Source organism: Spermophilus citellus (assembly GCF_964194105.1).
Source record: "Spermophilus citellus genome assembly, chromosome: 4".
NCBI classification, from domain to species: domain Eukaryota; kingdom Metazoa; phylum Chordata; class Mammalia; order Rodentia; family Sciuridae; genus Spermophilus; species Spermophilus citellus.
This window is the reverse complement of record NC_138185.1, coordinates 29,375,478-29,387,510: the sequence shown is the minus strand read 5'-3', so window position 1 is coordinate 29,387,510 and position 12,033 is coordinate 29,375,478. Positions and strand designations below refer to the sequence as shown.

Sequence of the window (12,033 nt, the reverse complement as noted above, 5' to 3'; positions counted from 1 at the left end):
TGTTGGGTCCCTTGTGGGATGTCAGATCCTAAGCTAACCATCATTCAGGAGTAGTAGTTTTATCTCAGCCCTTTCTCGTTATATGAACAAATCTCATTTCTTTAGCTCGCTCATATTCTTAGAACATTTAAAAAGAAAAGAGCTATGTTGTACGAATTATTAAATTGTGCAAGGAAGAAATTAATCCCCTCATGTTATGGATGAGGAAACTGAGGATTAGAAGTTGATAATATCCAGGGGATACATTTCACGACCCCCATGGGGATCTGCCTGTCCACAGTTACACAGATTGTGAGAAGTGGACCTGTAGCTCCTTGCTCTGGCCAGAATGATTGCTACTGATTTTTCACAACATCTCTCCACATGTAGAAATTTTCCATCTTCCTCAGCAGGACTCGGTCCAAAACTCTACTGCCTTGGGTCATAGAAAGCATGATAGCAGAGAGTCTGATATTTGATAGTCTAAGGGCCTAAACTTAGAATCTATTTGTATTCTATTTCTACAGTTCTGATATGGACAGGGAAGAACTAAGAGTCATCTTCTAACATGAACATGTTTAAATGAGAACACACTCTGAAAATATTTTAATATATTATCATTTCTTCATCCCTAATAATAATTATTTTTCTTTTGAAGTGACATGTAACTGGAGATTAACACATCCTACCCACAGATCTTAGGCTCATTCGCTGGATCTGAGAATCTCAGTGAGAGAGCCTACTGTGGCCTTGTGCTCTGAGCCCTGATGAATAGCAGCCATTTCTGCCAGCATATCAGGGCCTGAGAGCACTGGACGTGGTAGAGGGACTGCCTAGATAGTCTCCTGTAGATATTTGAACACAGAGGGGGTACTCAGCAGGATTTTGCTCTTGAAGTAGTAAATTGAAAATCTGCATTTCTATTGGACGCAGGTAGAAGATGATGAAGTAAAATTGTCTGAGAAAACCCAGCAAGCAGTGAGGGTAAGCAGCCTTTTTCTAGCATCAGCATCCTGCAAACATCGAATGTAAACAATTCCTGAAGATAACTTTAAAAATTTTATTTTACCACTAATCTAAGGGATCTGTAGTTCTTTGTCTTCAATTCCTATTTGTATTCTTCCCCTTCCCAGCAGACATCTGGAAATAACCACTAATAGGGGATGAAATTAGAAGGATTCTTTCTGCCATTTAGACAATTTGGGTTTTTAAAAAGTCTCCCAGGGGCTGGAGATGTGGCTCAAGCAGTAGCGCGCTCACCTGGCATGCGTGCGGCCCGGGTTCGATCCTCAGCACCACATACAAACAAAGATGTTGTGTCCACTGAATACTAAAAAATAAAAAATATTTAAAAAATAAAAAAATTAAAAAAAAAATAAAAAGTCTCCCAGTATTAATCATAGCAGATCCTAGATTGACTTAGACATGGAAAGCTGAGATGCCAAAGCTTTAGGCCACTGAGAACCTGAACTCCATTTTCACAGAAGTAAATCCACTGGGACTTGAGCAGGAATTGCAGGCTTTGGTGCCTGGACTCAGAGAGGACCTTTACATTTCTTTTCTCAGCACCAATCAAGTATGGCAGCCAGGCACAAAAGGATTACAGATTTGAGGCAAGCCTCAGCAACTCAGTGGGATTCTATCTCAAAATAGAAAATAAAAAGGGATAGGGATGTAGCTAGGTTGTAGAGTGCCCCAGTACCCCACCCCCCAAAAAAATAGATGCCAGTAATATACCAAAAAGAGCAAATGCCAAAGATAATGGAAGAAATTGGGTATGTCTGAGTTTGACTCTGTTTTTTTACACAGACAATATTTGGCAGGATTTTTTATTCTGTATTTACTACAAATCATCTATGTTTTTGCTTTGTTGTTCTTTAAAGCGAGATGAGTGTTTCCTGGGCACTTTTCTAACAGGAGGAGAAGGAGCATATCTTTATTCCAGCAATTTACAGTCCTCGCCTGAAGAAGGTAAGCAGCTATGGCTTTTCTGTTCTTGGCTTGTCTGGATCCCTAGTTTGCGGATATTAGCATGGGTGTTATGATTAATAATACATCTGCTGTTTGAAAAGGCTTGTTGGAGTTGCAGTGTCTTCTTACAGTTTTTCTCCTTTGATCCACCCACTTATAGATGAGGAAACCTATGCTGGTTTCACAAGTACAAGGGCTTGTCTCAGGACTGCACCTGGTTCTCTTGTTGCCATCTGACATTTCTCTCAGAATGTGTTTGAGCAGCAGCATTTCAGAAATAGAATTTGTAGACCTAAACAAAATCTGGATTAGTTTTCTACAGCTGTATAACAAAATTACCACTAATTTAGTAGCTTAAAACAACACCTACTTATTATCTAACAGTTCTGTAGATTAGAATTTGAGGCAAGTTTAGCTGGATCCAGGTCTAATTAGGCTGAAGTCAAAGATCTTCCAGGCTAGGTTCTCATCTAGAGACTCTAGGGAAGAATCGACTCCCAAACTCATCAAAGTGTTTGGTCCACAGTTCCCTCTACTGTAGGTCTAAGGTCTCCATTTTGTTGCTGGTTGCCATCCAGGGACTGTTTTCAGCACCTCTTCTCAGAGGTCTTTGCCCTGGGACCATTTCTATCTCAGCAACCAGAACCAACCTTGAAACTCTCATATCATTCTACCCTCTGGCTCTCAAGATTCATATCCCTCCTTCATGTAAAATATAGTTACCTCCTTTTAAGGATCTTATCCCAATATAGCAATAGTTCAAAGTCCTAAATCTCATGGACTCAGATATCCCAAATCTCATCATTGAGATCATCTGAACCCCTTATAGACAAAGCTCAGGAGTGTAGTGTATCAAGTATGGCTTCTAAATTCAGATCATCTCCTTGTCTATGGACCTGTGAAACTAAAGAGACAGGTTATTTGCCCCCAGCTCTCCCAACATAGAAGTGCAACTGGTAAGTGTTCAGATTCCAGAAATGGAGAACATAGAAGGTGAAAAGGCAGCCCTAAAATCCTGGTAACAACTCCATTTTCTTGGTTAAAGTTGAGGTCTGGGAATTATCTCCTGCAGCTCTCAACTTTACCCTTTGGGCTCTTTGTTCTATTCTCTGAGCACATGGTTTTGCCTTCTGGGTTCTTGGTTCAGCCCTCTTCCTTTTCCATGAACTGAAGGCCTGGGAATAATTCTCAATGGCTTCAGCTCTTCTCCTTTGGTTCTTGGTTCTACCCTCTGAGCTCTTGGTTTCCCTCTGGTTCATGGTTTGTGACTTATGGCTGTGAACTCAAATTTTCATATCTCTGTGAAAGGTAGCACCCTGTTTGTGGGTAAATAGTTCTGTCAGCCTGCTTCTTGAAGTAGATTTCTCAGAGTTCAGCAGCTTCTTTTCATTTTTCTCTTTTCTGTCTCTTTCAGTCCAAGCTGGTAATATTTTTACTGATAGTAAATTTCTCAAGAACGTTTTTTGGTCTTGCATGGATTTCATGGAGATTTACTCCAGATTCCTTTTTGGCTTCTTCAAAATACTTCCATGTGTGATGGAACCCTGGACCTCATGCTTATAGGCAAGCGAGCTACATCCCCAGGCACCAAGTAACATTTTATTGCAAGTCCTATTATTTCCCTGTTGAATATAGTCTTTTTGTTAAGGAAGAGTTCTGATTTCACAAATTCCTCAACCTCTACTGAGCAAATCCCCTTTCTGGATGATTTGTTCTTCTTGTTGAAAATATTCTATCTGGTGGCAAATTCCTCTCCCTGTTCTCAGATCACTGGTTTGGCTCCTCCATTCATGTAGAAGACAAAGCGCAAGGAGTTCTGGTTTTCAGACCACAAAGTGCTGAGGTGGTTGTAGCATCTGTTACATGCCTGTGTCATGATGGGCCTTTCATTTCTGCATTTCCAGGTCCTGGTGCAGAAGACGTGGGATTTAAAAAGATTTGTGGAAGTCACTCAGTGTGTGTCAGTGCTACCAGCTGTCGAGCAAGATCACACAGTGTTTGAAAGCAGGTTATAGGCACAACACAGAGTTGGTTGTACACTGTCATCCTTAAGCCAGTTATAGTATTTAACAAAGACACTTGCCCAAATTAGATTGCGGCTTCTTAGCAGAGGACCTTATTAGAAAACAAATCCTACATTTTATTGATATCCAGCAAGGTTCAGTATATCCTAGGTCTTTGTTAGAGGATAAAAGAAACAGCCAGTGATTTCTGGGTCCTTGTCAGTCGCATTCTTTCAAGAGCTTAGATTTCAAATTTTTTTAGTTCCTGAGGGAAATCTAGTTTTCTGAGACAGGAAAATTCAATAGAAGTAAAAAATTTAAACAGGAGGCTGTATGTTAAGCATTTTACCACTTCAGGGTTTAGGACAGAGATTAACTGGGTTTGTGGGGCTTGAAGTAAACATTTCGGGGATCTCTTACAAGAAAACATTGTAAAATGGGTAGGACTTTTCTCAGGTCTTAGAATGGAGCTTAGTCAGGTAAATGGTCCTGAAGCTCAAGTATCGTAAAGTGTCTTGATAAATCTGCCTCTAGTTGAAACCGGATGAGTTTGAAATTTCTGTCTTTTTCAACCCTTGAAAATATTTGTTTTGAGCATTCAAAGCCTGAGCCTCATAGAAGGGGAAAACTTTACTAAGTTTGTAGTGCAAGTTAATGGCAGCATCTATAGGATTGTCCATGTCTCAAGGGTAGTTCAGGCTTTCTGACTTTTGTCCACTGGACTACTTGGTGGTGAAAATAGTGCTTCCTTTGCATTGAAATGCTTCCAGCTCTGGAACCTTTTCCTTTTCCCACCTAGTGGCTTCTGCTATCATGAGACTTCTTGTTATTCAGCTTCCCATTCATTCATGTCCTTCATGTGCCCTTCTCTTCCCACCCTGCTGACTGTGGCCAGGCAGGCTGCTCAGTACCTAGTCCTTAAAAACTTGTTTTAGAGTTTTACCACATATGCCTATATCCCTAAACAAAGTCCTGTTTTTGAACTTGAACCAGATAGAATCATACTGTGTGTGTTCTTGTTCTTCTGGGGCTTGCTTTTTTTTTTTTTTTTTTTTTTTGGCTCAATTTTATGTTCCTAAGATTCATATAGATTTTTGTGATATTTATTTGGGAATAGTACAGCATTGCGATGGGAATTCACATGCCATAGTAAACTACGGGTGTATTCAGAGTGGCTGTGGCAAGAGGAAGTTTTTAAAGAAAAAAAATGGGTAGGATTACATCAGATATTTTGAAACAGTCTTTGGCCATATTGATTAATAACAAGTGGCATCAGTCTAAGGTTGAACAGATGGTTGCTGAGCAGATATTCTTGGAGAAGTGTGTTTTGTGTATGGCTGTGGTGGCCTCTGTGGAAGCTTGTGGTTCTAGCAGTCTTTTGTGGTAGTTACTATCAGGCAATCATGCGCAAGAACTCTTCCTTCCATAACTTCTCAGCTTTATTTACTTTTTTTTTTTTTTGGTTGTGTTGATATAAGTGACTCCATTATGATTTCTGACAACTTTCACGTCTCTTTCACAGTTGTATGTAGCCATATAACTCATTCAACATGGCTCTGTAGTATTCCTTGGTATGAAGATTAGCTACTTACCATTTTTACTCTTGATGTAACATTTGGATTATTTTTAGTTTTTTGCTGTTGCAGACAGTATTGTTATTGAACATTCTTATACATATTTCTTGATTCGCTTGGGTAAAGTTTTCTTCAGAATTGGAATGGGGAGGAGTAGATTGGGATTTTAGGATGAGCCCATGCACAGCTTTTATCAGTGAAGTCAGAGTGATTGTACCAAGTTATACTTCTACCAGCAGCATATAATTGTTTCTGTTTTTCAACATTTTGGCATACTTGTTTTGCTGGTGTTTGCCATTGCAGTGAGTGTATAATGCTATATCATTAGGACTTTAATTTTTATTTCTCTGGTTATTAGTGAAAGCTGATCATATTTTATTTATTGGCCTATTATACTTCCCTTTTGTAACATGTTTGTTTTTGTCTTTTGCTCATTCATTTGTGGTGTTTTTGTTGTTGTTTGTCATTGTTATTTTTAAGAATCAAAGTTCTCAGGGCTGGGGTTGTGGCTCAGCAGTAGAGTGCTCACCAAGCACATGAGTTCCATCCTCAGCACCACATAGAAGTAAATAAAATAAGGTATTGTGTCCAACTACAACTAAAAAAAAAAAGACCCTGGGTTCAGTTCCCAGTACCACAAAATAACAACAACGAAGTTCTGTATAGCCTGACCTGGTGACACAGTCTTGTAATTCTTGCTACTTGGGAGGCTGAGGCAGGAGCATCACAAGTTTGAGACAAGCCTGGAAAGCTTAGCAAGATCTTGTCTCGAAGGGCTGGGTTATTAATTTTAATGTAGTCAAAATAATTCATCTTTTCCTATGTGATTTGTATATTTTGGATCTGTTTAAGAAGTATTTTATCTCCTGTGATAATTTTTTCAGAATCCACTTAGATTGATCTTTGAAAGTGATATGACATAGGAATTTATTCTTTTGTAAATGTAGAAAAGCACTTGTTCAAGCAACAGTTGTTGAAAAGTCATTCTTTTACCACTGATCTGCAGTGCCAGCAAATGTTATAAATCAGATCACTTTATGTGTGCTCCTATTAATAGGATTTCTGTTCTGTTCCATTATTCAACTTGTCCCTGAGAAAATACTATTCTGTCTAGATTTAGAATATATGGTGTCTAAGTCTGCTGAGACTGCCATAACAAAATATTGTAGACTGGGAGGCTTAAATAACAAATTTATTTCTCACAATTCTGGAAGATGGGTAGTCCAAGATCAAGGTATAGCAATGTAAGTTTTATTCTGAGGACTCTTGTCTTAGCTTGTAAGTGACTACAGCTCAGTGTGTACAAACATGACTTCTCCTTTATATCCAAAGTTTGCTCTCTGGTGTTCCTTCTTTATAAGGGCACTTAAATTCCATCAGACCATCCCCTATTCTCATGACCTTATCCAACCCTAATATCCTTCCAAAAGTCCCATCTCCAAATATTATCACTTTGGGAGTTAAGGCTTCAACATGGACTTTAGAGGGGACACAGACATTCAGGCTATAACATAGTTGTAAGTTCCTCTATTTTGTTTTTCTTCTATAGGAGTACTTTGGCCGTTCTTGGCAGTTTGCTCAAATCTGTTGACGCTTTCAAACTGACTTTTCAAAATTATCAAAAAACCTACTGGAAGACAGGTACAATGGCACATACCTGTTATCATATCAGCTTTTGAGGAAACTGAGACAAGAGAATTGCAAGTTTGAGGCCAGCCCCGGCAACTTAGAGAGACCCTGTCTTAAAATAAAAAATGAAAATGGCTGGAGTTGCTCAGTTGTAGAGTACTTGCCTAGCATGCTAGAGACTCTGGATTTGATCCCATAAGGGGGAACCTTATGGGTTTAATTTTTTTTTCTTATCTGAAATTGTGTGGAATTTAAAGATTACTTTGGAGAGAATTGATATTTTTCACCCTATCAATTAAGTAAGCCTGGCTTTTCCAATCCATGTGATTTTAAATATCTTTTAATACAATATTATAATTCTCTCATTATTTTGTATCATTCTTGCTATTATATATTATATGTTTTACTATTATGCTTTTATTGCTAACATATCTAGGATTATAATAAATTGTAATGGAATTGTTGGTCATAAGAGCAACTACATTCAATATTTGTATATTGACTTTGTATTCCTTACTTCATTAATTTTTTTTCTTTTTTTTTGCCGTGCTGGAGATTAATCCCCAAACACATGTGCGTGGCAAGTGCTATAGTATTTAGGTATACCCCCAACTTCTCAATTCCTTATCCCAATAATTTAGATTCTTTGGAGTTATATATATGGGCACTCATATAATCTATGAATTAGATGACCTTTTTTTCCTTTTCTGATTTTTACTTTTATTTCTTACCTTGCTTTCACTGACTCAGACCATTACACATTTCATTATACCAGGGAGTAAAAGTGTTAACAGTGGGCAACACAATATTGTTCCTAACAGAATGCTTTTCCTGTGTGTTTTGATATTGTAGGGGTTTTTGGTTATTGTTTTGTGTTTGCTTCTATTTTGTGTTTGTATGCTAGGGATTGAACCCAGGGCTCATACATGGTAGGCAAACACTCTACCACTAAGCTTCATCTTTAATTTTTTTATGTATTTTGATTATTTATATATTTATTTATTTATTGTGGTGCTGGGGATTGAACCCATGGCCTTGTGCATGTGAGGCAAGCACTCTCCCAACTGAGCTATATCCCCAGCTCTGTTTTTATATTTTGAGACAGGATCTCACAAAGTTGCTTAGGCTGGCCTTGAATTTGTGATCCTACCTTAGCTCCTCAAATCTTGGGATTACAGGTATGTGCTACTGTGCCCTGCTCATGACTGTTTCTTGAATTTTATTAAATTTGTTTTATTTTTATTTGTGTTCTTAGATAAAATCTCACTATATTTCCCAGGCTGGTGTGGAACTCCTGGGCTCAAGGCTTCTCCAGCCTCAGCCTCCCAAGTAACTGAGACTATAGATGTGTGCCACCACACCTAGCTTCAAATGTTTTTTCCCTCTGTTTTCAAATTTGTTCCTTTAATCTATTAACATAATAATGTTTATTATTTGATTTTTCTAATATTAAGCCTATTCTGTATTCATGAGAAGAATCAGATCTTTTTTTTTAATGTATTGCTAGGTTCAATTTGCTAATAATTTTGTCAGAATTATTGTATCATAAATAGTATTAACTTCAATTTTCCTTTTTTGTATGGAAAATTTTTAAGTTTTTTTTGCGTATTCCTTTATGGTGAAATTGAGATTTGAGTTATTTATTCCTTAACTCTTTGGTAATACTTACTTATAAAGCACTGATGACGTGACTTTTCAAATTTTTATGTATTTGTTTGTCTTGATACTGGGGATCAAACCCAGGGTTTCTCATTTCTCACACGTGTGGCAAGTGCTCTACCAATGAGCTATATCCCCAGCCAGCCCCTCAGGAAAGATTTTTATTTACTAATTCAATTTCTATAAATATAGGATTATTTAGATTTTTAATTTCTACTTGAATTAGTCTTAGAAACTTAGAATCTTGGGAGGAAGAGCAGGAAGAAAAGATTAACATTAAACAGAGATATGAGATGGGAGGGAAAGGGAGAGAAAAGGGAAATTGCATGGAAATGAAGGGAGACCCTCATTGCTATACAAAATTACATATAAGAGGTTGTGAGGGGAAGGGAAAATAAACAAGGAGAGAAATGAATTTCATTAGATGGGGTAGAGAGAGAAGATGGGAGGGAAGGGGAGGGGGGATAGTAGAGGATAGGAAAGGTATCAGAATACAACAGTTACTAATAGGGCATTATGTAAAATTGTGGATGTGTAACCGACGTGATTCTTTTTTTTTTTTTTCCCGACGTGATTCTGCAATCTGCATTTGGGGTAAAAATTGGGAGTTCATAATCCACTTGAATCTAATGTATGAAATACGATACGTCAAGAGCTTTGTAATGTTGTGAACAACCAATAAAAAAAAAAGAAACTTAGAATCTTCTATGAAGTTTTATGAATCTTCTTAAATCTTTGGCATAAAGAAGGAAAAAAAATCTCAAATTTTTATACTTTAAAGATGTTATTTTACTCTTCTGTCTTCTTACTTGTATTGTTTTTGAGCACAAATCTGCCACTCTTACCTTTGTTCCTTTCCATGAAATTTATCTTTTTACTGTCTGGCTTTTAAGATTTTCTTTTCTAAGATATCATGACATTAAGCAATTTAATTTTTGTTTCCTTTTTTTGGAAGGAGGATTAGGGACTGAACCCAGGGCCTTGTGAACACTAGATAAGCACTTTATCACTAAGCTACAGCAATTTGATTTTGATGTGACTTACTGTGGATTTTTTCATTTACTTCCGTTTGGGATTTGTCCAGTTGCTTGAATCAGTGGATTTATACTTTTTCCTCAAATTTTGAAAATTTCCTGCCATTATTTAAGAGGTTTTTCTTACTCCATTTACATGTGTATTGGGCTAGACAAAGTTGTCTCACAACTCCCTGAATACAATTGTTTTCAGTATTTTTTCATTTTATTTTTTTATACTATTTTTGTGTATAATCATTCTTTTTTTGTTTTTGAAATCTTGGGCTAATTTATTGTTTTTTTCCTCTCTGTGGCATCTCTAACATATAGTCATTGAACCTCTGCTGAAAACATAATCATTCTTTTGTATTGGAGAATTGGTTCTAGATTCCACTACCCACTTCATGAACATCAAAATCTGCATGAACTCAATGAAGTTCCTTATATAAAATCACATATTATTTGCATAAAACCTAAACAATCTTCCCATATACTTTATTTGAAATTTTTTTTTCGAGAGAGAGAGAGAGAAAGAGAGAGAGAGAGAATTTTAATATTTATTTTTTAGTTTTCGACGGATACAACATCTTTGTTTGTATGTGGTGCTGAGGATCGAACCCGGGCCGCACGCATGCCAGGCGAGCGCGCTACCGCTTGAGCCACATCCCCAGCCCAAAAAATTTTTTAATTTGTTCTAATTAGGTATACATGACAATAGAATGCATTTTGACATATTGTTCACAAATTCCTCTGGCTGAACATGGTGTAAAGTCACACCACTATTGTAATCATATGTGTATATAGGGTAGTAATGTCCATCTCACTCCACTATTATTCCCATTCACCCCTTCCCCTCCCCTCATTCCCCTCTGCATAATCCAAAGTTCTTTCATTCTTCCCTCTCCTCCCCACCCCCCATTTTTTATTAGCTTCCACTTATCAGGGCAAACACTCAGCTTTTGGTTTTTTAGGTTTGGTTTATCCATTTACCTGCAAATGCCATAATTTCATTCTTTTTTAAGGCTGAGTAATAATATTCCATTGTGTATATATACCACATTTTCTTTATGCATTCATCTGTTGAAGGGCATCTAAGTTGGTTCCATAGACTTATACTTTAAATCATTTCTAGAATACTTAAAATACCATGTGGATACAATATAAATCATTGTAATATGTATTGTTTAGGAAATAGTGACAATAAATTCTGTACATACATAGTACAGATGCAACCATCATAGGCCTAACTACATGGCACACCTCAGTAGCACCATAGCTTTTTTATTTATTTATTTTTGGCACTGAGTGTTGAATCCAGTGGTGCTTTACTGCTGAACTGTATCCCCAACTCTTTTTATGTTTTATTTTGAGATAGAACCTCACTAAATTGATGAGGCTGGCCTCAAACTTACCATCCTCCTGCCCCAGTCTCCCAAATCTCTGGGATTGCAGGCATGTACCATCTCACCCAGCTAACATAGCATTAAAACAAAACAAAACACCCACAAATATTTTCCACCTGAAATTGGTTGAATCTACAGATATGGAGAACCAAATGTATTCTAATGTCTTTTCTTTTGCCTTTTCTAATGCCATTAATTTATCCAGTGTATTTTGCTTCTCAGATATTGTATTTTTTTGTTTGTTCCAATTACTTATTAGTTAGTTATATATGACACATAATACTAAATGGAGTATAACTTCTCATTCTTCTGGTTGTATATGAAGTAGAATTACACCAGTCATGTAATCATTTATGCACGTTGGGTAATAATGTCCGATTCATTCAACTATCCTTTTTACCCCCATACCCCCCTCTCATCCCTTCACTTCCCTCAGTCTAATCCAAAGTCCCTCTATTCTTCCCTAAGCTTCCCTGCTTTTTGTGACTAGCATCCGCATATCAGAGAAAATATTCGGTCTTTGGTTCTTTGGGATTGACTTATTTTCCTTAGCATGATATTCTCCACTTTCATTCATCTACCAAAAATTGCCATAATTTTATTCTTCTTAAAGGCGACGTAATAGTCCAGTGTGTATTTATACCACATTTTCTTTAACCATTCATTTGTTGAAGGGCACCTAGGTTGGTTTCATAGTTTAGCTATTGTGAATTGAGCTGCTATAAACATTGAAGTGGCTGCATCACTAGAATATGCTGATTTTTTTTTTGAGAGAGAGAGAGAGAGAGAATTTTAATATTTA

At 37.1% G+C, this 12,033-nt stretch overlaps 1 protein-coding gene across 5 annotated transcripts in view; it reads left to right on the top strand.

Annotated features, from left to right (window-relative positions):
- The window catches only part of DNAAF9 (dynein axonemal assembly factor 9), a 159,052-nt gene that overhangs the window by 85,913 nt on the left and 61,106 nt on the right, over positions 1–12,033 (top strand). For all 5 annotated transcript variants that reach the window (XM_081289866.1, XM_081289863.1, XM_081289864.1 and 2 more), the window contains 2 exons: positions 913–963; positions 1,863–1,950. In XM_081289866.1, the coding sequence (XP_081145992.1) occupies positions 913–963; positions 1,863–1,950 (139 nt within the window). The remainder of the gene's footprint in view (positions 1–912; positions 964–1,862; positions 1,951–12,033) is intronic.